Source organism: Protomyctophum bolini (genome assembly GCF_963924005.1).
Source record: "Protomyctophum bolini genome assembly, chromosome: 3".
NCBI lineage: Eukaryota > Metazoa > Chordata > Actinopteri > Myctophiformes > Myctophidae > Protomyctophum > Protomyctophum bolini.
In genome coordinates this window covers 33914377-33941757 of record NC_137864.1, presented here as the reverse complement: position 1 = coordinate 33941757, position 27381 = coordinate 33914377, and the positions used below count along the sequence as shown (strand labels likewise).

Here is a 27381-nt window from a genome sequence, read left to right as displayed (position 1 = left end):
CAGATAACATGGCCCCAAATCATCACTGTGTTTTATCAATTCCAGAGTCAACACAACCATCTATTAAGATATTTTACAGCACTGTGTAAGGAGAAGGACCTGTACATAATATATTAATATGTAATGTGATATTCTACCCTGGCTGCCGCTGAGTAAGCAGGGAAAGATAGTATGACTTGGAGAGTTGGTTGTTCACGGCACACTATTACAACAATCTACAAGGTTTTGCAGCAGAGAGCAAAAGCACTGAATGTACATGCCGTGTAAAACATCATTCAGCGCATCTCAAAATATATATAATAGCCTTTTACTTAACTTTCTTTGGCAGTTTTATATTTGAAGCACCTTTATTGAGTGTGGGCGATAAAAAGTGTCCAAAACTTTGACATTCCAATGTTTTCCCAAATCATGAGCGCTTTTGTTTAATTTATTCTACTGAGTTGACTATTCATCTACCTCCTGTCTCCCTGCTGCCTCAGAGGAGCATCGGCAGTGACTCCCAGGGTCGCGCCACGGCTGCCAACAACCAGCGGCAGCTGGGCGGCGAGAACAAGAAGCCCTTCAACTTCCTCCCGCTGCACGTCAACACCAACAGAAGCAAGGACTCACTCCCCCCTTCCTCCTCCGCCCCGGCCACCCCGGCTATCTACAAGGAAGCCAAGAAGCAGAGCCTTGGGCTCAGGGACACACTAACACCAGTCCTTCCCATCATCAAGGACCCTCCCAGCCTAGGACGTGGCTTAGCCGTGAGAGGGCCGCTGGCACACTTTGGAAGAGAAGAGCCGAACGTCGACAGCAGCCAGGTAACATGGAGGTTTCTACTGGAGTTGGGTTTCAAACGTGTCCTTGTTCTGGTCTCATGACCGATCACCCACTGGCTTATGTGTGAGCCAGACAAGTCAGACAATGGGGTCTTGTTCACAAGGCACACATTGTGAGTAGAACTCCAATAAGGGTTCAGTACACAAAAACAGGAACTTTAATCAAATAATGTAGTTGTTTGTTCATTCATGCTCCTCAATGTGCTTGCTTTTAATTCATCATATCAAAGGGTAATGTTCATTGGATTTGCACATTCATCTTGCCCATATTCAGCATATAAAGTAGGTGTAACATGTATTCCCCACTGAATGCTTGATTTTATCAAAAAAAGATAAAGGCCTATTCATACTCCAGTTTTAGGTGATAAGGTGACCACCGAAACAGTGGTTTGTAAAAACAGAGATGTGTTGTGTGAGCGCTGACCAATGCGCCGTGATGTCGTGTTGTAGTTTTCGGTGAACTATGAATAGGCCTTTATAATGCCCCCTTTATAACCCCCAAGACAATATACAATATATATATATTTCTTTTTTTATTTAATAATATATATATTTTTAATTTATTTTTAATAAAAAGAGTACTAAATGCCATGGTAACATTAAAAGAGAAAATTAGTGCAGGTGTGAAAGGAATCCCATAAAGAGCTTATACATGGTTCTCACCCAAAATAATAAACAAATAGTAAAGGTGGTTGCACACTGGCCCCTTTTCCACCGGTTGGTTCCCAATGGGAACCGGTTCAGTTCTTTTTGGTTCTTAGTCCATGAACCAGAGCTCCAAAATTGGAACGCTTATTATGAATTCGGTGGGCAAAACTATACCTATATTAGATTGTTATCACCATGAAACTTCCACAGTTGATTACTTACATGAAGACAATGATTTATTGTTTTTAAATATGCAAATGGAGCATTATGTAGGAAAATATGCAAAATAATAGAAACTATGAAAAAGCTACTACTGTGGAAGGGTTATCATGTATTAATTTACTTGTATTGATCCTATAAACAATTTAATATAGGTCTAGTTTTTTCCATTGGGAACCAACCGGTGGAAAGGGGGTCACTGTGGTGTATGCAGAATAATAAGGCTACATTATATGGTAGAGTGGTAGACAATAACACAGAGAAAATACATCATAAATAAATACTGGATCCAAATATAATCGTTAAGGAAAGTTTATGCATGTACATAGGCCTATGTAAACTCTTAATTTCCGTTTTCCAGCCATTAAGTTGCAAAAAGTATTACATTTAGTTTTTTACACATTCAGAAGATAATCTGGCGACACCTGATTTATTTTTTGAGAACCCCTGGGCTAGGCTAGACTACCTGAGCAAAAATAATCCAGCCTTTTTAAATGTCAGTGACATACATACATTGTGAATAAGATCCTGTGAAAAAGCAACAGTTTGTCATACTTAAAAAAACCCCCCAAAACATGTTTTAGATATCTTAGATCTTGTTTTACATACTGAGTTTTAAGTTTTTCTTGCGTTAATGGAAGGACATAGTGAAAATTAGGAAACTAGAGCATGGACGAACTGTGAGAGAGCCACAAATGCAATGCTGCTACTGCAGCAGCAGCGAGCCAGCCAGCCAGTATTTAGGGCAATTTCTAAATATGCCACCCTTGGTGCCCACTGAGCTCTGGTACCCAGCTACTCCTCTCCTCCTCCACTCTTTGCTCTTGTTCAGAGTAGATTGGGCTGAGCAGTCTTCTCTCTTCTCTCTCTCTCTCTCTCTCTCTCTCTCTCTCTCTCTCTCTCTCTCTCTCTCTCTCTCTCTCTCTCACACACACACACACACCTGGCGCACCGCTCACCTGTCTCTCTCTCTCTCTCGCTCTCTCACACACACACGTACACGTACACGTACACGCACACCCCTCCCCTCCACTCCTCCCTCCCTCACACGGTCTGTTGCGGTATCAGGTGGTGAGCAAGCTGGTTCAGATCAGGGAGTACATTGGGAAGGCCAGCTCCATGAGGGATGACCTGCTGGAGAAGAAGGATGTGCCGGCCAACGTGGAGCGTCTCTCCCGCCTCATCGAGCACCTCAAAGAGCAGGAGAAGTCCTATCTACGCTTCCTGCAGAAAATGCTGGTTGGTCTCAATGTCCGTTTCTCTTCGTCTATTGCCATGTTGGCCTCTCCTCTGCTCAGATATGACCGTTTTGCACGCTGTGTGCTCAGACATTGGATATAAATTATATTATATATATATATATATATAGTATACAATACATTATTTTATTTGACATTGGGGTGATGTTTGAAGAGTTTAGCCCCGATGTGGAACCTGTTTGTTTTTAGCTGCAGTTCATGTATTTTTAATGACCGTCTTTCTGGCCTGACATACTTTAGCAGCCGAGTGTCATGTTCTGTCTGATGGAAAAAACTAGGACAAAGCGCTGTGCTCTTCTCGCAAAGAGGAGTGGCTTTGTTTTATTTATCCAGCCCGAAGGCAGAGGCCCATGTCTCATTCACACATCTAATTTATACCAGAAATTCACTTTATCAGCCACAACCGACCCCGCACGTACCCTCAGATCGGCAGGCAGGAGTCTACTGACTCCCTTTTAAAACGCCCTACGCCCTACCCCAGAACCTGAGGGATGCACCCTCAGTGACTGTCTTTAAAATACTTTAAAAAACTTTTACACAGGCTTTCCGTTTATTATTATTATTAATATTATTATGTGTGTGGCTGAACCTCTCTGACCTCCCCATGCAGGCAAGGGAGAACGAGGAGGACGATGTGGGCACCCTGGACTCTGCTGTGGGCTCTGGCTCGCTGGCAGACAGCACCTCTCTCAACATCGAGGTTCGCTCCTCAGACACCTCCAACGCTACGGTACTGTGAATGATACATGGACACATACATATTGCTAGATTATACTATAGGTATTAAGGCTGATGGGCGAAAACATAACTCGGGGATCTCGCGATCTGCAGGGAAAGTGGTCTACAGTCAATGAACTCTGTAGTCAAAGTGTTAATGAAGCTTATGGCGAATTATAATGGCTATCCCATGTCTACAGTTGTTAGGCCGCATGGATATTTTTATTTGAGGATATCGCCTTCACAGCCGAAAGAAAGAAAGTTAGACAATACAAGTAATTACTTACAGCTGCTGGAGCATGTAAAGTGGCTTTTGAGAGCTTTTTTCGGTTGCACGTTGTGTATCAAACTACAACACGTGTATCTAGCCAGCGTATGGGACGTGTGGTCTGTTTGCATGTAGGCCTAGGCTACACCTGCACAAAGCTTTGACGCCAACTGCTTAATATGCGCGCAGCCATGAAACCTGCTGCACACTTGTTAAATGAGTACCCAGATTTGTTGTGTCACATATTTGACACACAGCCTTTCTTTTATCCTCTGTTAATATGAAGTGTTTCCACACTGGTGATTTCTCCCCAATCCCACTTACACCGCTATGGCATGATTGATTCATTTCCTCATATGACCCCTCTTCAGTCCTCTAGACTCATTGTCTGTGTCCTGCTGTCCATGCACGAGTAGTACTGTTATTATGATATATAAAATCTTAATAAAATCTACTTTGTTCTTTGCAAGTCAAAGAGTACATCTTTGGGATGTCACTGATCACATGACCCCAGGTTCTAGACCTCCCGTTCTGGGCTACACAGAAGCGGGGAACCTTTTTATTACTTTTTATAACGACATAGTTCAATGTTGAAAATGAGTGGTTTTCCCCTTTAATAGGTAATATGGCCAGATCTGTAGATGGACACATACACATGAGTACCAGATAAGCATTAATGAACTTGAGTGAAACAGTGTAATAATAATGTAATTTGACCCGGTACCACAGTGAACGGTTGTATTCTTTTGAGCTAAATGCATGAGCTAAATGCAGAATCTGATAATATCTAATATATGATGAAAAGCGCCTTCCTATGGATCTGAATGGCAGGCTGCAAGGTAACTTGCTTGCTTTTCTGCACCTCATTCTGGTGGAAAAAGTTTAAACTAGTTTTATCTTGAGGGGGTAAGCTCTGCACATCCTCTGACTGTCACTTTTCAAGACAACCACTCAAATACAAGGGTGTGAAATTGAAAACAAACCAAGTGGAGGAAAAACCTGTTTCGAACTTTGTGTGTTTTTTTTGCGGGTTCTGTACCTGACACCAAATGCCTGTATGGAAGAGGTGACTTTCAGTAAACAAAGAACTTTATCTGTTTGTCTCGGTCCCTCCCTTCATGCTTTTAATTCCTGCACTGTATGTGCACGTGCACATTTCACTCCCCGCTGTCCGTCTTTCTTTACTCTTCCTCTCTGGCTCCTCAGGGTGGAGGAGGTGGTGCCGGCGTGGGCCGCGGGGATCAGGGTGGAGGAGGTGGTGCCGGGGTGGGCCGCGGGGATCAGAAGGAGGAGTTGGAGAACCTGCGGCGGCAGCACGAGCTGCTGAAGAAGATGCTGGAGCAGCAGGAGCAGCTGAGGGCCCTGCAGGGCCGGCAGGCCGCTCTGCTGGCCATGCAGCAAGGAGCAGAGCAGGCCCTCGCCGTCCTGGATGATACTGGTGAGAGACACACAGGTTCACACACGGGAGTGTGTGTCCACCCCAGCTTTCAGGCACTTGATATTGCGTATCTGCCTACATGTAGTCCAGATCCATTATCTTTGTAAATAATTCATTCAAACAGACACACACATTGCATACACGTGTCCTCTTCACCATTTTCTTTTTTACCGTTTCTTGATAAAATAAATGTTTTTTCTTTTTTTGGTTGTCAGTTTGAGAACTGCTGCTAGACTACATAGTCTGCTAGTGATTGACACACAGAATGAATGAGCTCTTAACACAGAACACATTGAGAAGTCACAACAGTATTCACATGACCTCCCAAAGTTCAGCTGCGTTCTGTTCTGTCTGTGTGTTATTGTACCAGTTGTTACGGAGACCACAGGGAGTGTGTCTGGTGTGAGCATCACCTCTGAGCTCAACGACGAGCTCAACGACCTCATCCAGAGGTTCCACAACCAGCTACATGACACTCAGGTACGCTGCACATCAACTAGTGGGTTAGGAGCCAAGCATGCAGTCTTTAGGCCTGTCACATATTGTATTTTTCAATAATTGTCAATCGTTTCCATGTTGAGAAACCACTTTTCAAAAATAGCTGATCTACAGCTTACAACATGTCACTTTGTGACTTGGTGTAAGCTTGTACAACTACTTTCCGCTATTTTGTAAATTGTTTGGAAAGAAATGTCAGAGTGACATCTTTGTATATTTAAGTCATTTGTAATATCTGCCCTGTGCAATTTGTGATTACGAGGCAAAAGGCAAACAAAAGTACAAATTGTAAATGTTCAATGCCAATAAACAGACACAATTAAATTGCAATTATTTGTGTGACAATTACATTTGTAATCGTGACCTCTAGAGGTCTTGAATTTAAAAGATCACAGATGAAGAACAATTGGTTATATTGGGTTATTTAATGTACAGTACTGTAGTGTCCTGGCATCAATAACACAGCACAGAACATTAATTCCAGAGCTCAGATTGTGGCTGGTTGGCTGGCAGGCAACATTCATCGCAACACAAATGCTAGGCAAAATGGCCATTGTTTTCCCTTTTAGAAAAAGTTGTGCATCAGTCTCAGATAACCTAAACGCTCTTGAGTTAACAAAAGACAAAATCCCTCTAGGTAAGACAATATTCTCACCCTCAGCAGACTAAGGCAGTCCCAGACAACCGTCGGCAGGCAGAGAGTCTGTCTCTCTCCAGAGAAGTGTGCAGGTCCAGGCCCCCCCAGCCGTCCGGACCCCCTCCACACAGACCCCTCCTCCACTCTGCCTCTGGGCCCCACGTTGGCCTGGCCAGATTGGGGCCTGGCCCGGCCGCCACCGCTTCTGGAGACTCCGCCAGCGCCAAAAAAACCAAGCTGCAAGACCTACAGGACAAGAAACACACCATGGATAAGATCCTGCAGGAACTGCACTCCCTCAGAGACCAAACGCTCAATAACAACTCATGTAAGGCATACTATTAAAAAGGATGCGTTAGACCTGAGTCTATTTTATTTTATTTGATTAATTATGAACAGAACCTTTCTCACCGACAGTGAATGAACTTGTTTGTTGCTGTCCTTCCCTCAGGCCGTGGCGTCTCCGCCCAGCGCAGCCTCAGCATGGGAGCCTCGTCAGACCGACCCTCCACCATCTGCTCTGACGGTGTCACAGTCTCCACCTCCTTCCAGCCCTCGCTCTCCCTCCAAGACCCTTCCCACCCCACAGACAAACTCAGGTAACACTGAATCTGAATGGATGCTATTGATATAGCCAGATTATCAGGTGCACGCAAAACAAATTTCAGTCATTTAATTTCAGTCTTTTATGACCCATTGTGTTTACATGCAATAGTTTTGCTTTATTTAAAATGGGCAGTCCATTCGGCTTTGTGTTTTTTCTAGTATTACTGGATGGAAATTCAAGCACTTTGAGGACATTCAGTAGGAAGCCAGTGAGCATGATCTGATCACGTCAGTTCTTTTCTAAATCCTCTCTCTCTCTCTCTCTCTCTCTCTCCTCCCCCTCCCTCCCCCTCTCCAGGAAACTGAAGGAGGTGCACAAGCGTCTCAATGAGCTGAGGGAGTTGGTGCAGTACTACGAGCAGACCTCTGACATGATGGTGGACACCGTCAATGAGAACATCAAGGAGGATGATGACGATGACGAGGAGGAACAGGAGACGGAGGACGGATCCATGTTTGAGGCCATGTTTGACTCGGAGCAGGAGAACCGACCACCCGTCACAAACATCAGGTTGGCGTGAGGACCGCACTGCAATTACAAGTGGTGCCAAGCACAACAACCCCAACCCTCTATAAATAGAATGAATACACACACATATGCACAATATGTAGGCATTGACGTCTTGTAAGTTACTTACAAGGTCGATCAAGTCCTCTTGTCACATGAAAGACCATAAGTGACTCCTTATTTATTTTCAAATTGGAAAATATGTAATGTGCCTTGAACCTGATGGATAAGAATGGATGGCATTTTGTTGTTGTTGAAGTTGGCCTGGTTGTAAGTAAATTGTACTATTGACTGTTGAAAGTTTATTTTTAGCTTTTCTGTGATCTTTGAACTTGACATCTTGGTTGGGACCATGTCACATTTCCTTAGAGTTTCATGTCATTCCTTGCAGGTGTTTTCCCGTAAAGGGACAAACAAATGAACTGGGTGTGGCATTTTTGGACATTTCATTAAATCTGCTGCACAGTGTTTTCTGAAACCCCACTATTTGTGTTCAGAAATCCGCAGCACAGTGGGAACTGGACCGACCTGAACAGCCTGACCAATGGTCGAGCGGCCAGAGGCAGAGGGGCCAATAACCAAGACGGCAGACTGAACACTGAGTGTGAAATCAACAACCGATCTGCTGCCAACCTCCGCAGTCTCAACATCCCCTCAGCAATAGGTACACACAGTCACATACGCCCTAGCCTCGGGGACCGCAGGCGTTTTGTTAAAAATAAACTGGGTGAACCAATAGGGAGCCGGCGTCCGTTTCCAGCGCTAGTTTGATTTGCCCCTCTATGCCAAGAAAAGCTTGGGTACTTTAAGGTTACATACACCTTAACCCTAGCTTTGATCACTTGTCATAAACCCTCTAGTGACTTGAGTTACAACTGTACTCGGACCTGCTTTTTTCTGTCTACACCAAAACTCTTGGTGTAGACAGCTGATCGACAAGCACGTTTTGAGCTTGTAGATCTGCTATTTTTGACGAATGTTTCCCACCCAGTGCAGGCATGCTGGGGATCAAGTGGTTAACCAACCCCCACATCCTTTAACTGAACGAATGCTCTATAACACCCAGAGTGCCAGTACAACCGGGACAGCCCCTACAACCAGGCCAAGGATGACAACGAGGAGGAGGATGAGGACGGCCTGGAGAACGAGGAGGGGGCCCGGGCGGTGGGCAGAGACAGCGAGGGGTCGGGCTCCAGTCGCAGGAGCAGCCTGGGAGACGACGCGGCTTTCGCCCAGAAGGTCCACCGGCTGCACACGGCCAAGCAGAAGCTCCGTCAGCTGCAGGAGCTGGTGGCCATGGTGCAGGTGAGGCAAACGGGAGTCTCATCACTCCATGCCACTGTTTCACACTGGGTCGGTCGCGACCCATTTGTGGGTTGAGGACAAATTGTTATGGGTCCTCTTAGTTTTTGTTTCCTACGTTTGGTAGGATATTTAGGATGACAGTTGAGCCGATTCTACTCTATGGCTCTGAGACATGGACACTTTCAAAGAAATTAGAGAAAAGTTTGGATGGCACTTACACCCGCCTTCTAATGAGAGCGCAAAATTTTGTCTTGGAAGAGCCACCCATCGACTAATCTAATATATGGCAACCTTCCCCGTGCTTCTTCACTAGTCTGATCCAGAAGAAGAACACAGTTTTCCGGCCACTGCTACAGAGCTGACAATGAGGTTATATCTTCCTTTCTTCTCTGGAATCCTGCCTCAAAGCAGACCAGAGGTAGAAAACTGTAGTTCCCTGATGTCATCGCTAGGGACACATGCATTAGTAAGCAGGAACTGGGGATGCAATGAAGGACCGGAAAGTCTGGCGTGGCATTGTGAAATCCATGATCTCGACCGTGGTCGAAAAATTATGATGATGGTGTTCACTAGTTTGGGTCCCGGGCAAATATCTCATTTCTGTTTTGGGTCATGGGCTAAAAGGTTTGGGATCCACTGCTTTATGCTGTCTACTCACCGTGCCCCCTTGCCTCACACCAACACTGTGATGGAATACTTTATTAGTCAGAAATGGGAACAGGACAGAGGTGCAGTAAGACATTTAGACTAAAAAGATAACACACTCTGCTCCCCCACCAGAGCGATGACACGGATGGCACCACAGCCAACGAGGACGAGGCTCATCACCACCAGCAGCCCAACAACACTAGAGGAGCGGTAGCTGGCGTGCCTCGGGACGGAGACACTCCCAGGCGCCTAACTCTGTCTGACAAGGCCAGGTAGTCTGTTCGGTTATTCATAACTGTTTGATTAGACTGCCATCTCTCAGCGCTTTCTGTTGTCCATAGAATGTTGGACAGTGTTGGTTGTGGTGGTTTCAGGGAGAAGCTGTACGAGGAGAAGCTGCGGCAGCAGCAGCAGGAGCTGAAGCAGCTTCACGAGGACCGCCACAGACTGGTGGAGATCCAGGGAAAGATCCAGGACCTGCACTGGGCCTGCCCAGACCTCCAGGTAGCATGTGCATGCACGCACGCACACACACAAAGACAGAAGTGTACATATGTACCGCCCAGGATTCGAACCCGGGTCTCCCGTGTGGAAAGCAAACATCTTAACCGCTAGAGTCTAGACTAAAGGGAATTCCCTGTAGACTGGGGAATATACAGTAGTAGGCTTTTAGGTCATCACTCGGAGGCTCTGACCCGCTACTGCAACATGTGCACTTATTTAAAAGTGGAGTACACTATGGACTGTAGTACTCTATGTATACAATATTGGCTGTACTATAATATAATGTTGATTTACTTACACAGAATTGTAGTTTATGTACAGTATGCCATATTGACATAATAGCACTCTGTTAGCCTCACTGTCCAGCAGTCAACACAATCTGTAGTCTCAGGCCGCATTTAGAAGACAACGGTCTCTAGACTGTTGCATTCTCACTTTTTATTTTACGTTTAGACGGAGTTGGAACACTTTGGCAACCACTTCCGTTCACAGCCGATGTAAACAGACATGCAATGTGTGTTTGTTCCCGACGGACACAGACATACAGACAGACACTCACACTCACTCACTTTGTTGCGGCTTCAACCCTTGAAAATTCCGTTGCCATCTAAACAGAAGGCACACCTGATACTGTTTTCTCTAGAGACGTCTAAACGTGGTCTCAGTGTGTGTGTGTGTGTGTGTATCTCTCGTTCCCAGTCCTCCATGTCGAGCACCATGAGTCAGCCTGGCCTGCTGAGGAAGCTCCCAGGAGCCACCTCCACACCTGCAGCTCCACAGGCCTTCTGCTCCTCCTCTGGACAGAAGACCAATTCTGCTGTGCTCAAAGCCACCGCTGCAGAGGCAGCCAACACTTCAGTCCCTGACAATGAGGTGATGCCACTTCCCTGTGCACCCAGTACAGGCCGCAGAGTTTAAACAAATAAGTTATGCGCTTTAAAGAGATAATTTAGCACCAAGTAGAATCTCTACTTGGATTTATGTAATTTAATACATGTGTAATTCATCTCTGTACTTCTGAACTGTTGGAGCGCTCTGTTCAAGTACTGTATGTTCATGTTCAATGTCCCGTGGGTTCCCAGCAGTTGTGGTCGGAGATGCGGCACCACCAGATCATGCGGGAGGAGTTGCGTCAGCGCAGGAAGCACCTGGAGTCCCTGATGGCTGAGCACCAGAGACGCAGTGGCCTTCCCGACTCCTCCTACAGGCTGGACGACCCTGAGGGACTAGCTGCCGGCTCACTGGCCCTCAGCAGGGACGAGAGGTGAGAGACCTTGTTACAATGCAGACAGACTGACAAGATGATCACTGTCCCTTCTCAATATCCGATGCCTGTTGCATCAGCTGCTGTTTGAGTTACTTCTGCCATAACGTTTCCCCTTTTGAATTATTAAACTTCACATTTAACATTCTTCAATATTTTTCTATTGGACAACTTGATATAGTGATACAGTACCAATTATCATAATACCTGGAGGCCAGTCTATGATAGTACAGTCATCACTGCCCAGATCAGACATGGGTGGAATTTATTGGTGTTTTGGTCTATGTTTTGTCAGGACTATGGCTACCTGGGGGGGCTCTACTCCCTGTCACCTCGATGAGGATGATGATGATGATGAGGATAATGGCTACCCGTCTGAGCTGGGCGGAGAGGAGGAAGATGAGGAGGAGGACCGAGGTGCAGAGAGCAGCTCGAGCTGCGACCTCCTCCTCTACTCCTCCAGCAGGAAGCAGCGCTCCTTCAGCAACAGGAAGAACTACGCAAGGTCTGTTGGATCGACTAAAGTCAAGTATGAAACCGTTGAATTGAAAATGTAATTGGAATCCCAGCTGCTCAAGTGTTATTGTAAGTGTTTATTCATTGTACAATGTACATTGTGCATGACTGTCACTCATGTGTAAAGAAGACCTGGACTTCATTCTGACATGGCTTGGTTGTTTGCTTGTGCTATTACTTTTCATGTTTTCAAAAGAATTAAACTTAAAGTTAAGCCTAATTTATACTTTGACGTGTCAAAGTCTTTAACAAAGCTTTTAAAAACCTAACATGACATTAATTTGTTGTTTTTATTTATTTGTATTTATTGTATTTCTATGCTAGGCCAGACGGCCAATGGCAGGATATTGTGTTTTGCCCCTGACCATCCGTTTATCTATGCGTCTGTCTGTAAACAACTTTATTCCTATCCCTTGACACTCATTATGTAGGGGCAAGGGGAAGGGGCAATGGATGAGGGGTTAAAAATATAATTGAGAAGGGGCCTTAGTCTCCGGCACAGCTGGACCGATCGGTGTGACACTTTGTGCACACACACTTTTAGTAGGCAGAGGAAGAATCTATCACAAATATTTCTAATTGTCCTCATGGTGGCCCTATTACAGGCCGTTTCACATTTTGACCTATAGGTGGCACCATGGGGAGGTTCTGCTGCTGTCGGTATGAATTAACCCATTCTGAACGGGAACCCATTTTGGTGTTAGCATCATGTTATGCTTTAGCTATTGAAAAATAGCAGATCTACAAGCTCATAGCGCGCCACCGAGTGGCGCGCTACGAGCTTGTAGGTCTGCTATTTTTTGAAAAATCAAAGAACGACTGACATTTTTAGAATCTGATCTCAGGTCAGAATGGGTTCATCAGACCAGTGTGTGTCCAGTGGAAACCTCGTGTGAATCAGATCTCAGGTCAGAATCGGTTAATACATACATATTTAGAGTTCATGGTCTGTTTTGGTTTGAAATGTTTTTTTCTGTGGTAGAAGTGAGAGTTTATCTTAGACTCACTGTTTCTCACATTGTAAAAAATGGATTGTCTCTCCAGCAACCTGAAGCCTCCAGCAGCTTTCTCAGGAGAGGACGGAGGGAATCAGTCCTCCCAGCATTCCAAGTCGAGGACCAAACAGGAGCAACAGAACAGGACTGTGCCCCAGTCCGGGGCCCAGTCCGGGGCTCAGTCCGGGGCCCAGTCTGGGGCCCAGTCTGGGGCCACACCGCGGCAGGAGAACCTGCGCTGGGCCTCGGAGCTGTCCTTCACCGAGGGTCCCCAGCCTCACTGGCAGGAGCAGGTCAGCCATCTGCAGAGGCAGTTGGACTTCAGCACCAGCATGTGTCAGACTCTCCTGCAGGACCAACAGGTGGGTTTACCAGGAACCACACACCCATCAGAACCATCAGACACAATGTTGTATACCTCCCCATGGTTTAAAATACGGGACTTAAAAAAACATGCTCCTTAATTATATGATTATTTGAAAAAGTAATCGATAGTTTCAGGCCTAATAGTTTGCCCTCTGCTACTGTACAGTGGATGACGCTGTGTGTCCCTCTCCGTCCAGACGCTGTCCTACATGCTGCAGAGCCTGTTGGCAGGCCAGCACAGGGCGTTGCCCAACAACATGTCATCCCCCCACGTCCACCTGATCATGCATCAGCTCAACCAGTGTTACACCCAGCTGGCCTGGCAGCAGAGCAACGTACAAAGGTAACAAACCTAAATAAAAAAACAAGATGGAGTTGTCAACTAAAGAACGAGGGGTTATGTTGATGATGTTGCTGAAATCTAGAAAGAATTTCTATTTTCAGAGATTATGAATTCAAGAAATGTGTGACTGATTGGTCCTGTGGTTTGTGAGATTAGCCGCAGACACACAAGATCCACGCCATAAAATATATAGCGTATATATAGCGTATAGTGGAATTTACAAGACCAAACGGTGATATTAGTTTAAAAGTACCACAGACGAAAAACAGTCTAAGTCCCCTCCTATGACATTCAATTATAAAATGATCACGACAATCTGAAGTAAATCAGTATAATGACTTAACCCTAACTGCCCTAAAGGCAACAACCCAACAAGTTATTCTATATGTATGTTATTCACTCCTCTAAAACGATATACCACCGTCGTTTTCTGGTACCACTAGTCCGAATCACACCAGTTGCAACTACTCACAACTCCTTGCAACAAAACAGTTTTAAGGTCAACCACACCAATGCAATTCCTTGCAACTGCCATTGGGGATAATGGTTGCAAGTAGTTGCGAGTTCATCATCATTGGTGCGGTTTGGGCTTTACACAAAAGTACTATTGCCGTATGTTGCATACACTGGTCCATGTGTTTGATTTTTCCTGTCGGCTGGCCCAGGCTGAAGCAAGTCCTGAACGAGCTCCTCCACCCGTCGCCGTCAGCAGGTCAACAGGCCTCTTCCTCCCAGGACTCCAGCTCTTCCCGTCCGCCACCGTCCCCCAGCGTCTACCTGCCCATCTCCTCCGGCTTCCACCCCTCAGCCAACGCCTTCAATGTCCCAGGCCTGTCGGCTACCGCCTTCTCCCCGCTGCCTCCCAGTACGGCACGCACGCACGCACGCACACGCGCGCACCCACACACGCACACACGCACATATACACGTATACGCACACACAGACGTCTACAATACTGTACATACACTTATTTAAAGGTGCAGTACACTCTGGACTGTATACACCGTTAGCTGTAGTATACCAGTATGTTTATTTACTTACACAGAATTGTAGTTTATGTACAGTATTGGGGGTTGACACTAACGGTTGCCCTACTGCCCGTGGAAAGTAAATAAAATGTCCGGGCAAGTGGAGTGGAGTATCAGTTTCACTCATTCTGTTTTTTCAAAGTGACTTTCACCACTCGACAGTTATCAATTAGATTTAACATTAATAATTAGTTCTACGCAAGCGCAAATTTTACCTATCATTTTATAATGGACTATTAACTTTTCGGGCAAGTGGGTTTATGACCAGGGGCAAGTAGAACATGGCCTGTACTTGCCTGATAGGAAAGTACATGATTTGTGCACGTTGTGCATGTTGTACAGGCACTGGGAGTCCGAGTGCGCACAGAGCTCTGGGCTCTCTTTTCCATGCTGAAGAATTTAAATGCAGAGTCTGCCGTCTGATAATTCAGCCTCTCTGTCTGCTCTGCTGTGAAATTGGAATTAATTGAAATTGGATAAAGTTACAGTTCTAACACCAGCGCACACACTTTTTCTGTAGGATTGACCTTGCCCAACTGTGAAGAGTCGTGTGAGATGAGTCGTAGTGAATTACTACTTGAAGGGTGGTTTTACTTAAAACATGGACCATTAACATCCTGCCCCTCAGAGGAAATCAGAATGTGCTCTTATCTTTGCTTCTCTCCTCTCTGCTTTTCTCTGGCTGTCTCTCACTCACCATCTCTCCTCATCCTCTCTCCCTGCAGGCTTTAACTTCAACCCTCTGTTCCCCGTTGTGGGAGACTTTGGTCAAGCTTCAGTGGCTCAAAGCAGCCCCGGCCAGCAGCAGCATCACCATCTTTCTCAGCAGCAGCAGCAGCAGCAGCAGCAGCTAGATCACAACACCTCTGTCAAGACAGAGTACATGAGCTTCCCTCCACCAGTGCAGCGCTCTCCTCTCAGTGCTGATACATTTGGACGGTGTGTACTCCTGTTTAGTCTGTCTGCTTTTCATTTGTTTTCATCAAAATGAAATGTAGGTAATGGTGAGAATTGACTGCAACACTCAAAGTTGACAAGCAAAATTTGTAGTGATGAGATGCAGACCGCTAGGAGCTCATCTAAACACAAAGGAAACAACCGGCAAAGAATATAAGCTAAGCAGATAACACAGTCTAAACCATAACAGTCACTACAAGATTCTCCAAATGATGCAGGCCGTCTGTTTTTCTGAAACAGCCTTCAAATCCCTTTTCGGCACAACCATTCTACCTACTCATTGAAATGTATGTGTCTTTCTCTCTATTTGAATGTTCTCCTACTCTGTGCAGGCCTGCAGGCTGGCCCAACCCTTCCTCCTCCCACATGAACAATTCCACCCAACTCCACCGGGCCGATACGGAGCAGCAGGAGTCCCCATTCTCCTCCCCCGCTCACGCCCCCCGCCACAACCACAACCTCCCCCATTCTGAGAGCTTCAACAGCCTGCCAGACTCCGCTGATCCCACCACCGTCACCAAAACCTTCAGGGCCGGGCGCAAGGCGTCGGCCCAGGCCAGCCTGGCATCCCGTGACAAGACGCCCATCTCTTCAGGCCGACGACGCAGGAACAAAGGTCACAAGAATGCTGCAGGTAGATTTACATATTGGGCCTTAAAACTATGAAGCTTAATGAAATGGTAGGTTGTGTTGTTTTAATGTGTTTTAATACCCAGAATGGATCCTCAAAACACAACATCCTGCCCAAAACAATATTCTTCTCAATGGGATGCAGTGAGATCCATCAGCATCAGGATGTCAATGTAGAATATGTAGTGCCACCAGAAGTGCAAGTATTTTCGCTATGGAATAATGTAGTTGTACTACACGAAAACAATTATTGTCCTGCTAATTTAGTCCGTGTTTGTTATATGAGGTCAGAATATTGTATTTATTATTACCGGTATGTAGGCTCTATAGAGGGTATGCACATCATGACATCATCATCATCATCATACCCGGAAGTTATGCTGGAATCTTCTTCGTGTAGCCACGGCCGCATCTCTAGTCCCTACATTTAATTTAGATTTCTCCCAGACATTTCCGTAGACAGACACCTGAAATTACACGATTAGTCACACGCGTTACCGCAGTGAAATTTGTTCTCCGCATTTGTTCCATCTCTTGGAGTTGTGAGCCACAGCGTGCGCCATGCTCGGGAATCATTAGTTGATTTGACCCCCAATCCAGCCCATTGATGCGGAGTGCCAATCAGGGAGGCATTGGGTCCCATTTTTACAGTCTTTGGTATGACCCGGCCGTCAATACAGAACATTAAAGTGCATTCAAATCCCTTCTGTGTGTTCTGCAGGCCAGGAGAGCGACAGTGCAAGCAGCACTGCAGGCTTTGTCCAGGAGAGGGCAGTGCAGCCCCGGCAGAGGGACCAGGACCAGAACCTTCTGGACAAACTGACACAGGAGAAACTGGACAGCAAGACCAAGGCGGGACACAAACCCAATGACCTTTCCTCTGGTACTGTCTCAACTGTCTGATGCAGACAGGTCATCTGATTCAAATGACCTCAAATCCGTGAGACTACTGCTAGTTCTCTGCACAATACAAGCCTCACTGTTCTTTTAACTGAGTCTCAAAATGGACTCTGGTTCTAAAACGACTGGGTTTCCGAGGCTGCTCTGGCTCTCTAATTGGTGGTTAACTACAGATGAGATGCCAGTTAAATGCACTTAACTACCTGGTAGGTTAGAATGCTAGCAGTACCAGGGTCCAGTGTTGAGAAACACTAGTTTATCCAATTGTAACTAGTCATCAGCTTTCATAATATGGATAATATTGACAATATTAGTGGTAGTTCATAGTACGATTTTCATTATTCTGTACTGATTTTGTTTTGCATGCAAAAGGGTAAGCTGATGACCGCATGCATCTGGATGTTTGAAATGTGTGTCCTTGTTTGTCACCATTACGTGTTTACCATGAAATATAACAACAGCTTTATGCTTTTTAATTTAATTTAATTTATCAATGTTTGCACATTTGTTGTTCTATTTAAATTTTCGTCTCATTTCCCTTTGTTTGTCATTTTGAATGTATCTTCACTCAGCATATGCTTGGAGAACTCCCTTCCTCTCTAACAGAATTGCATGCACTGAAGCACCAGGTAAACTTAACTCACCCAGCAGATCTTCAAAATGCTCACAACGTGTCGCAATGTAAATCAGCTTTTTTTTGGGGGGGGGGGGAGACACGACACACCAGCATACGACAGTGTATAAATACGTGTAAAGTCATGCTCATACAAACAGTTGCTGCAGACCGATTTCCATTAATTTTTAATAATCTGGCATTTTCCAAAATGGGTGATGGGCCATAACAAATCTGCTTAAAAATAGAAAAAACAAAACGCAAAACAGAAATTTTAATATCTAGCCATCTGTAGACACACACACACACACACACACACACACACACAGCTTAGCTTAGAGGGAACACCGGGTTTGCTCTCTGATGTCGGGAGTATGCTGTGTCTATGAACTCAATTGCACATTTACACATGAAATCTGTATGGGTGTGTGCGTGGGCTTAAAGCCATTCTAGTCGCTGAGATGGTGCCGTTTGTCTTCCCTGCAGATGCGAGCAGTGACTTCTCTCTGTTTGAGGCCCTGAGGGAGACCATCTACTCTGAGGTGGCCACTCTGATCTCTCAGAATGAGTCACGGCCACACTTTCTCATCGAGCTGTTCCATGAGCTGCAGCTGCTCAATACAGACTACCTCCGCCAGAGGGCGCTCTACTCCCTGCAGGTAAGCACAGGTCATTTTTAACCAAATTGGTCAAAACTCATAAAGGAATGGCTGGACCAAATGGGGCTGCTTTAACATCTTTGAACCACGGTGCCTTGTATTTTCCCCTCCAGGACATCGTGACGAGGCACCTCACAGAGCGGAATGGGGCTGAGAACCAGCCTCTCTCGCTGGGCCCTGTGGCCTGGGCAGCTGGTTCCCAGTCGGAGCTGACGCCCAGCGAGAGCCTGGCTACCAGTGATGTGGTAAGATGGAGCAGTCTTTAGTGTGACCGCCAAAGCATTTTTATTTATTTTCTTCCCAGCTGAAAATGCTCTTCTGATAACGTCCAGCTGGGAGCGCTTTAGAGCCCCTTGGAAGGAGCATTTTTAAAGCTAAGACCAAGTTTTCCAATATATTTAGGTATACGCCGGCCATTTGCAGACTAGAATCTTAATTGGCCATTAAATATTGGCCTGGCTCTACTGGAGATACTACTATTACTAGCACTGGCTCTGAGACTACTGTACATCAGACTTAAATGTTTGGTTTGATTTTACGTGCAAACCAACTTGCAGCTAATTAGCTTCTCAAGCATTTACTATGGTTCATATTTCACATTGTCCCATACACGGTACACAGTAGCTCCGAGCTTGTATCGAAATAAATACGCACACTGTTGTTTTGTGTGACCTAGTCGCGTAACTAGTCCTGGCAGATAGCTACTTACATTCTTGCAAATATATAGACTTTGTTTGCGATAATTAAATGTAGGAATCGATGAGCAGAACCAAAATTCTATTGTTATGGGTTTGGTTCTGTTTTTCCCAAATTTCTGTTCCCACTAGTCCACACTCCACACTATCTATTTTCTCTGATCCATTTTGTCTCCCGTCTTCATCTCCTCTGTCCATTGAGGATTCTGCCTGTCCCTTCATCTTCATTCTGAGCCATCTTCATTCTGAGCCAATTCTCTGCTTTCCTTAACCCTCTTTCCCTGTCCTTCCATACACGTCACCCCCTTTAATTCCCTGAAGGCATCAGTCATTTTCTTCCCTTTCTCTTCATCGTTTCATCCTCATCCATCGCTTGCTTTTTTCCCTATCTCCTCACACGTCCTTTATTTCCGCTCCTCCTCCATCTCTCCCCGCCACCATCACCAGACCCTCTGCTAGCTTTGAAATCTGCTCAGATGAGGCTTTTGAAAGCACCCACACACACACCTCGCACCAAAATCTCTCAGTGGCTCTTCTTCAAACGAGACACCACCGGCTCTGTGTTCTCGGAGGGGCCCCACGACGGTCCCCGGGGGCTGTGCTAATTTGAAGCCGTCCCCTTTGTCTTCCTAAATAAGCCGCCTCTGTTCCTTGTGAATTGATGGATGGAAACACGCGGCACGTCAGCGTTAGGAGGAGGGTGGTGGGGTGAGGCGCCATTGTACTCCGGGTTAATTCCACCTATCTCTAGGTGTTCTTCAGCAGAGGTTATAGTGTTGTCAGAGCGGTGTGCGTGTGGGGACGATCCCCGACGAGGCTTTATCACAATGGAGAGACAATGACCGATGAGAAGATATTGTTTAGGATTTGTCGACATGCCTGTGCCGTGTGTGAGACTGACGACAGCCTGCCGTGTGTATTAGGACGGCTCTGAGAAGAACATCAGGCAGATGAAACGGCAGCGTGTGAAGAGGACAGAGGACGGAGACTCTGCGGACGACAGCATCGTGTCCACGTCCTCCAACCTGGAGGCCTTCGCAAATGACGACCTGGGTACGCGCGTACGCACGAAGATGCTTGCCACAAGCACACACACCTAGGGGCTGTCACGGGTACAAATTTAAGTTGACGATTAATTGTCTTACAAATAATTGCGATTAATGAAACATTGGACAACATGTGAATACAAAATTTCAGATTGCCTTTAAGGCCTCTTAATCAGAAATTGCACAGGACAAATAACTTAAATATACTAAGCAATTACTGACATATTTAATCATTTTATACTAAAGAAATGTAAAAAAAATAGTACAAATAGCTGATCTACAAGCTTCCAACACGCCATGAAGTGACATGTTGTAAGCTTGTAGATCTGCTATTTCTGCTTTTTTTTGTTCGATGATTATGATGATTAAGCAAAAAAAGAATTCCATGTAATAATTGTGACAGCCCTACACACACTGTTTCCTCTGTCTTTCTCCCACAAACACTTTGCACACACCGTGCTGTACACTGCACACAAACAACCACACCGTGCTGTAGTGTACACTACAGTACATACAAACAACCACACACCAGCGAAAAGTGCTTGAAGCTTTTCAGAATGATGCATGTTTTCCTTTCCCTTTTACATCGCCCATTAAAGTTCTGCTTTTGCTTACAGTGCTAAATCATCATAGCAAACCTGAACATAAATAGCTCGTAGCATACCTGGTACTAATACTCACACCTCACACGGAACTACTGATTATTTTCTTAATACTTCACAGTCCATTCACGCTACTGCATTTAAAGGCGTACAAACAACATAGAATGTCTTGTGTATTTTGTGTATAACTTAAATTGAACATTATCTGTAGATTTATATCATTATGCTTAGACATAATAATTACTACACTTTGTAATAATCAGACTCACAAGTAATCTCCCATATGTTTAATAATGGGCTGTCCCGCACCCTTGCGTGCAAAGCTGAAGTGAGGAGCAATTAACATTTTGTTTATCCAGAAGCCAATGATATAACCTTACATTCCACATCACATGCACTCTAACTTTCACCAGCAAGAACATTATGTTGTTTTTTTCACCCCTGGGTTGGACCCTACTGTGGAAACCCGAGTATTCATATTCACAGCAATCCCTGCTTTTTTCATCCCGCTTGCCTCATTGAGTTTGATCTCTCTGTCTCTGTTTTCTCCTACTGTGTGTGCTGCTCTGCTAGGTAACACAGTGATTCATTTAGACAAGGCCATGGCCAGGATGAGAGAATATGAGCGCATGAAGCTTAAAGTTGAGTCTAACCACTGTACCACCCACGCTGTAGCCACAGGCGGCGCTAATGCTCATCACCCCTCTGCTCTGCTTCGGGAAGGTACCTAATCACTTAACCCTTCATAGTACTCCACTGGGTTCATACTGCGTAGCTCCCCAGTGTGCCCAACAGTAGAGGACTGACTAGTGTTATAACGTTCTGGCATATTGATGTTACCTTAGATGATATCACATTATTGCAAACATCTTTATTTGATACTGTTTGTCGCTATATTGTCACATTTTGTTAATGACAGTGTCTTACATGATTGATGTATGACATCAATGACATTGTATGACATTATACAGTATGGCTGAAGGTGTGAGTAGACGATTAATGTCACTGATATGGTCCTTTAACCACACTGTGTCGGTTGAGCATCTGTGCTCAGCTGTCTTTCCCTAATTACACAAAGGTCGTCATCATTCATGTCTCTGCTTGTAATGTTGATTATATGATTATTATTTTTTTGCTTCATTGCTTCTTTTCTTTAGAGGTGACATGTCACCTTAAAATGAGTCATTTGTTTCCTTGTTTTTATTACAATTTTTCTATCTTCTAATTGTGCCTGTTGTCTTTTGGATTATGTTACATTATTTTCAGCCTTTTTAGCCCATTGGTGCTTAAACACATCTCAGAAGACATATTTTTTACTTTTAGCATCTTGCAGGTTATCTTGTTACTGTGTGTTATCACTGTGTTTCCAGAAAACCTGAACTAAAGTGGTGTGTTTGTGTCCAGGTGCCTCCGCAGAGGTGCGCTGTCCTCAGATTGACACACAGCAGCTGGACAGACAGATCAAGGCCATCATGACCGAGGTCATTCCCTTCCTCAAGGTATGCTCACCGAAATGGTACGGAGCAGTCATCTTGATTACCTGATGAAGTTTCCCGATTTGATCCCAGACTCCTCCTGGCTGTGTGTTGAAGTGTCCTTGAGCACGACACTTGACCATCAAATGCTCCCGATGAGTAGTTTGTTTCCTCCGCCATTGCCGTGACTAATGCACATTGTAAAAGCACTTTGGAGAATGGCGTTATATAAATGCACCACTTTAGAAATAAGCACCAACACTCCATACCCACTCATACAACATTATAATAGAATGAGGGAGCGCATTCCTGAGGGAGGCTTGTTTTGTGCACCAGTAGAGCTGCAACATCCTTTGAGTCCACAGCCCTGAAAAAGCTAACACACAGACAGAGTTAACGAACTGCTAAGCTAACGGAGGACTGCCGTGCAGTGTCGGGAGAGTGCTACTGGTGGTTACGAGGAACAATGTTGGAGTAGAGATTATGATGTTGCGTCTTTGTCACTAAATAAATTGAAAATGCCAAGTGCAAGTAGGGTGCTAACAGTCGAGTATAAAAGAGGGGGTTGATCAGTGAGCAAGAGGCAATAATGTCACTATCGTTCCTTTTATTGTGACTCCTCCAACATGACAGCACTGGCCTCAATACACTGAGTTTATAATTCCAGATCACCTTGACATGTCTTTAACTAGATGAGGCAGCATCCAAGGAACGGCAGCATGAAGAACTCGGCAGACAGACAGATGTCATCTGTGACAGTGTTGTGTGTGGTTGTGTTTGATGTGAATAGGAGCACATGGACGAGGTGTGTTCCTACCAGCTGTTGACCTCCGTCCGTCGCATGGTCCTCACCCTCACGCAGGAGAACGACGACAGCAAGGAGTTCGTCTGCTTCTTCCACAGACAGCTGGGAGGAATCCTTCAGGTAGGGGGAGATGCGTTCATGTCAGTAGAATTCAGCTGGGAGGAATCCTTCAGGTAGGGGGAGATGCGTTCATGTCAGTAGAATTCAGCTGGGAGGAATCCTTCAGGTAGGGGGAGATGCGTTCATGTCAGTAGAATTCAGCTGGGAGGAATCCTGCAGGTAGGGGGAGATGCGTTCATGTTCATGTCAGTAGAGCTGGGAGGAATCCTGCAGGTAGGGGGAGATGCGTTCATGTTCATGTCAGTAGAGCTGGGAGGAATCCTGCAGGTAGGGGGAGATGCGTTCATGTTCATGTCAGTTGAATTCAGCTGGGAGGAATCCTGCAGGTAGGGGGAGATGCGTTCATGTTCATGTCAGTAGAGCTGGGAGGAATCCTGCAGGTAGGGGGAGATGCGTTCATGTTCATGTCAGTAGAGCTGGGAGGAATCCTGCAGGTAGGGGGAGATGCGTTCATGTTCATGTCAGTAGAGCTGGGAGGAATCCTGCAGGTAGGGGGAGATGCGTTCATGTCAGTTGAATTCAGCTGGGAGGAATCCTGCAGGTAGGGGGAGATGCGTTCATGTTCATGTCAGTAGAGCTGGGAGGAATCCTGCAGGTAGGGGGAGATGCGTTCATGTTCATGTCAGTAGAGCTGGGAGGAATCCTGCAGGTAGGGGGAGATGCGTTCATGTTCATGTCAGTTGAATTCAGCTGGGAGGAATCCTTCAGGTAGGGGGAGATGCGTTCATGTTCATGTCAGTAGAGCTGGGAGGAATCCTGCAGGTAGGGGGAGATGCGTTCATGTTCATGTCAGTTGAATTCAGCTGGGAGGAATCCTTCAGGTAGGGGGAGATGCGTTCATGTTCATGTTAGTAGAGCTGGGAGGAATCCTGCAGGTAGGGGGCGATGCGTTCATGTCAGTAGAATTCAGCTGGGAGGAATCCTTCAGGTAGGGGGAGATCATATTCATGTCAGTAGAATTCACTGCACAGATGGAATGAAAGACGTTGTGTAATGCAAAAAAACCCAAGTTTTAATACCCAACAAAGAATAAGTGTTAAATACAGTGCTTGGGTCCTTGGGCTGAAAAACGTTGAAGACCCAATGTCTAATACCTTTCCTTTCCTTGTCTGCCCACTTGCCGTGGGTCAGGACTCTCTGAGTAAGTTTGCGGGCAGGACTCTGAAGGACTGTGGAGAGGACCTGCTGGTGGAGATCTCCGAGATCCTGTTCAACGAGCTGGCCTTCTTCAGACTGATGCAGGATCTGGACAACAGCAGCAGCAGCACCGCAGCAACAGCCAAACACCGACACAAGAAAAGACCCGAGGAACCCAACAACAGCAAGCACAGATCAGCTCAGGTCAGCTTATTGTTCTATCAGGGAAATATCACACTTTGCTAATCGTGACCATTTGATGAAGTAGAAATTAAAGGAATATAAATGTGTGGATGTTTATTTGATTTGTTAGGTTAACTGACCCAATTTTTTTTGATTGAATGGAAATTTGCTGCCGGAATCCTACAATATCCAGAATTACAGAGGAACTTATTGCCAACATAGAATACTAAAAGTTCAAGAATAAAGTTACATTTTAAAGAAGATTCCTCTCAACTATTCAGAAACACAAACGGCTAACAAAAATACAGCAAAAACAGCCTGCAAACATGTTAATTTGTTTAAACATATAATAGAAAGGTTTCTGGCCCAAAAGGCATCAATGTAAATATCTGCATACCTCCCCAACAGGAAACCAAAACTGTGGAGGGAGAGCAGTGCTTTTCTCCAGTATACCTGGATGAAGACAAGGTAAGAACTGCTCAGAATGTCTGTATAGTAATACTCTCCCTCATACCGCATATTGTGCTGTAATAAACTCATTGGTTGACCTCATGCTTAACCCAACTACTTTTGAGAAATGCAAGAAAAAGCAGACCTACAAGTTCCCAACACATTACCATGCAATGCGTGGTGTCTGAGCTTGTAGATCTGCTAGATGTTTGCTTTTTGTATAATAGTATATAGCATGTGGTCAATAAAGTATTTTTTATTTTGACATATCAAGCACGGTGATGATGATGTCTGTATCTCTTCCAGGACCAGGATGAGACGGAGCAGGTTGCTGAATTCCAGCAGAGAGACGGACAGAAGGCTGAGGGCGAATACAGCAGGAGCAGCAACGCTTCCGATGGAGACGAAGAGGATGAGGAAGAAGATGGAGAGGGAATGCCTCTATCCATCAGTATGTGACCGTTTTAACTTCTTCTCAAAGTTCTCTGCTCTCTTAAATTTAAATCTGTCTTTCCTTTTTTAAATGGGAGTGTGTATCATTCCCGTTGCCTGACTGTCCAGAACAAGGCTTCCTTTTGCCCTAAACATTGTACTCTTGTACGTGTGATTGGGTGGGATACAAATTGTTTTTTGGTGGAAAAGATGATTTTATACAATTGTAATAGCTTTGTTGTTCGTTGTACTTATTGCTGTCGTGCCTTTGGCCAAATAGCATGTAACCCTCTGTGATTTTATTGTCATTTGCCTGAGATGGGGTTTGACATTGTGGTTTCAAATAACTGCGCAACCCTACCTATAATAATAATGCTGATTTTGTGTTTAGTGTGCCTCCATGTGAAAATACAAAAAAAATACTTTCTGTGTGTGTTGCAGATTTGTCCAAAGCAGAGACCCGGGCTTTGACCAACTATGGCAGTGGAGAGGATGATAATGAGGTTGAGATGGAGGATTTCGAGGCAGGACCTATAGAGGTCCAGACCTCCCTACAGGCCACGTCTGACACACTGCTGGAGCAACAACAGGTCACAACACAACCAACATCACACACCAGTACACCAATACACCAATTACTCAGACCAGTGAAAAACATATTTTACATGTTGCACAGTGAAATTATTTTTTAAATTCTGTATCTGACTGATACAGAATTAATTTGGTCATATAGCCAGAATCTCTTTGGGGCCAGGCTAATATTCCACGCACACTCAGCTTATATTTCAGCGTGTTTAAGGAGGGTTAGTGCTACTTAATGCACTGTGATGTTTCTGGGTCGATTGTAGATCATACCGTTTTTTTCTTTGAGCAACGCACCAGGTCAAATTCCTCCTCATGTGCACTGACCGGTGTAATTCATGTATTTTTGTATTTCAGGGTGCGCAGCAGCCTAGAGGACAGGAAGCAACATCTGACCAGAACTGTTCAGTGAATAATTATGGTAGGGATTTGTTGTCGCCTAAATAAACAATTTGTATTCCTACATGTACTGTATGTATGAAGGAAGTTATAGAAATGGATTGTGATTTGTGACAACACATTGGTTTCATGCAGTGTTGGAACTAAACATTACACAAGATGACGATGCCCTTCATCTGTGTATAATGACCAAAAATTGAGACACACACAGGTGCTAAAGTTTATTACCCCTGACTCACATTGGTGTCACATTTACTTTCATTACCAGCATAAAGCACTTTAACACATAAACTGGCTCCTTTCTAACCTGTGGACATGATGCGCCATGCATCTGTATTCATCTTTCATGGTGGCCTGATGCAGCAGAAGGGAATGTTTCTGTGAGCGGTAAAACTTTTTTCTTTTGCATTGTCATCAGAATAATTTGATTTCCGTTCATCTGTATGACTTATCTGTTGAAAGATATATGGCCTGTTTGGTCATTATTTATTTAAATTATTGGCACCGGTCTTTGTAATTTCTTTGTCCTGCAAAGCCTTAAAAGGCAAAAATGTATGTTCCAACATTCAATGCCAAATCACATTAAAAAAAAGCATTAATGATTAAATCATTAATCAAAATGTATTCGTATAATAGTCTGTCAACTAAAAGGACATGATTGTGACAGCTCTAGTTAACACACATCATCTTCTCCTCTTCCTATACAGTGCTGAACAACCAGTCAGAGTCTGAATCCCCAGATGGGAACGTGGCTGCTGGGGTGGAGCACGGAGGAGCTGAAGGGGAAAGTGTTGAGTGTGAAGGGGGAGATGAAGGGGCAGCAGCCGCGTCCCCAGAGACCAACGCCACAGACAGCAATGGACAGGAAGCGTCCAAGGCTTCTACCGCCACCAACAGCCCTGACACAGAGTCCCCTGTCATGATTAATGTAGATGTAAGACTATCTACTACACTTCTCATCCATTAATGAGCTCTTTACACAACATCTAGAAAGGTTTTTAATAGGGTTGCAATTAACTATTTTCACAATCCATTCATCTGTTGACTTTTTTTCCTTCACTATCTGAAGCTAGATTAATAATTTAAATGGTAAAATGCCTGTAAAAT

At 44.9% G+C, this 27381-nt stretch overlaps 1 protein-coding gene across 8 annotated transcripts in view; it reads left to right on the top strand.

Annotated features, from left to right (window-relative positions):
• Positions 1 to 27381, top strand: part of pcm1 (pericentriolar material 1) — a 32828-nt gene that overhangs the window by 3340 nt on the left and 2107 nt on the right. The window contains exons 4-37 of one of the 8 annotated variants that reach the window (XM_080760000.1): positions 480 to 803; positions 2757 to 2927; positions 3558 to 3677; positions 5139 to 5370; positions 5741 to 5850; positions 6533 to 6833; positions 6957 to 7104; positions 7410 to 7622; positions 8117 to 8283; positions 8686 to 8924; positions 9705 to 9844; positions 9947 to 10076; positions 10776 to 10949; positions 11162 to 11340; positions 11636 to 11845; positions 12901 to 13213; positions 13415 to 13560; positions 14226 to 14425; positions 15315 to 15528; positions 15879 to 16180; positions 16898 to 17059; positions 17649 to 17705; positions 18176 to 18348; positions 18462 to 18593; positions 19967 to 20096; positions 21265 to 21414; positions 22096 to 22190; positions 22957 to 23091; positions 24223 to 24432; positions 24820 to 24879; positions 25168 to 25312; positions 25735 to 25883; positions 26233 to 26296; positions 26982 to 27208. In XM_080760000.1, the coding sequence (XP_080616126.1) occupies positions 480 to 803; positions 2757 to 2927; positions 3558 to 3677; positions 5139 to 5370; positions 5741 to 5850; positions 6533 to 6833; positions 6957 to 7104; positions 7410 to 7622; positions 8117 to 8283; positions 8686 to 8924; positions 9705 to 9844; positions 9947 to 10076; positions 10776 to 10949; positions 11162 to 11340; positions 11636 to 11845; positions 12901 to 13213; positions 13415 to 13560; positions 14226 to 14425; positions 15315 to 15528; positions 15879 to 16180; positions 16898 to 17059; positions 17649 to 17705; positions 18176 to 18348; positions 18462 to 18593; positions 19967 to 20096; positions 21265 to 21414; positions 22096 to 22190; positions 22957 to 23091; positions 24223 to 24432; positions 24820 to 24879; positions 25168 to 25312; positions 25735 to 25883; positions 26233 to 26296; positions 26982 to 27208 (5922 nt within the window). Of the gene's footprint in view, positions 1 to 479; positions 804 to 2756; positions 2928 to 3557; positions 3678 to 5138; positions 5371 to 5740; positions 5851 to 6505; positions 6834 to 6956; positions 7105 to 7409; positions 7623 to 8116; positions 8284 to 8685; positions 8925 to 9704; positions 9845 to 9946; positions 10077 to 10775; positions 10950 to 11158; positions 11341 to 11635; positions 11846 to 12900; positions 13214 to 13414; positions 13561 to 14225; positions 14426 to 15314; positions 15529 to 15878; positions 16181 to 16897; positions 17060 to 17648; positions 17706 to 18175; positions 18349 to 18461; positions 18594 to 19966; positions 20097 to 21264; positions 21415 to 22095; positions 22191 to 22956; positions 23092 to 24222; positions 24433 to 24819; positions 24880 to 25167; positions 25313 to 25734; positions 25884 to 26232; positions 26297 to 26981; positions 27209 to 27381 lie in introns of all 8 variants that reach the window. The other 7 variants (XM_080759999.1, XM_080759998.1, XM_080759996.1 and 4 more) reach the window with 7 other exon arrangements.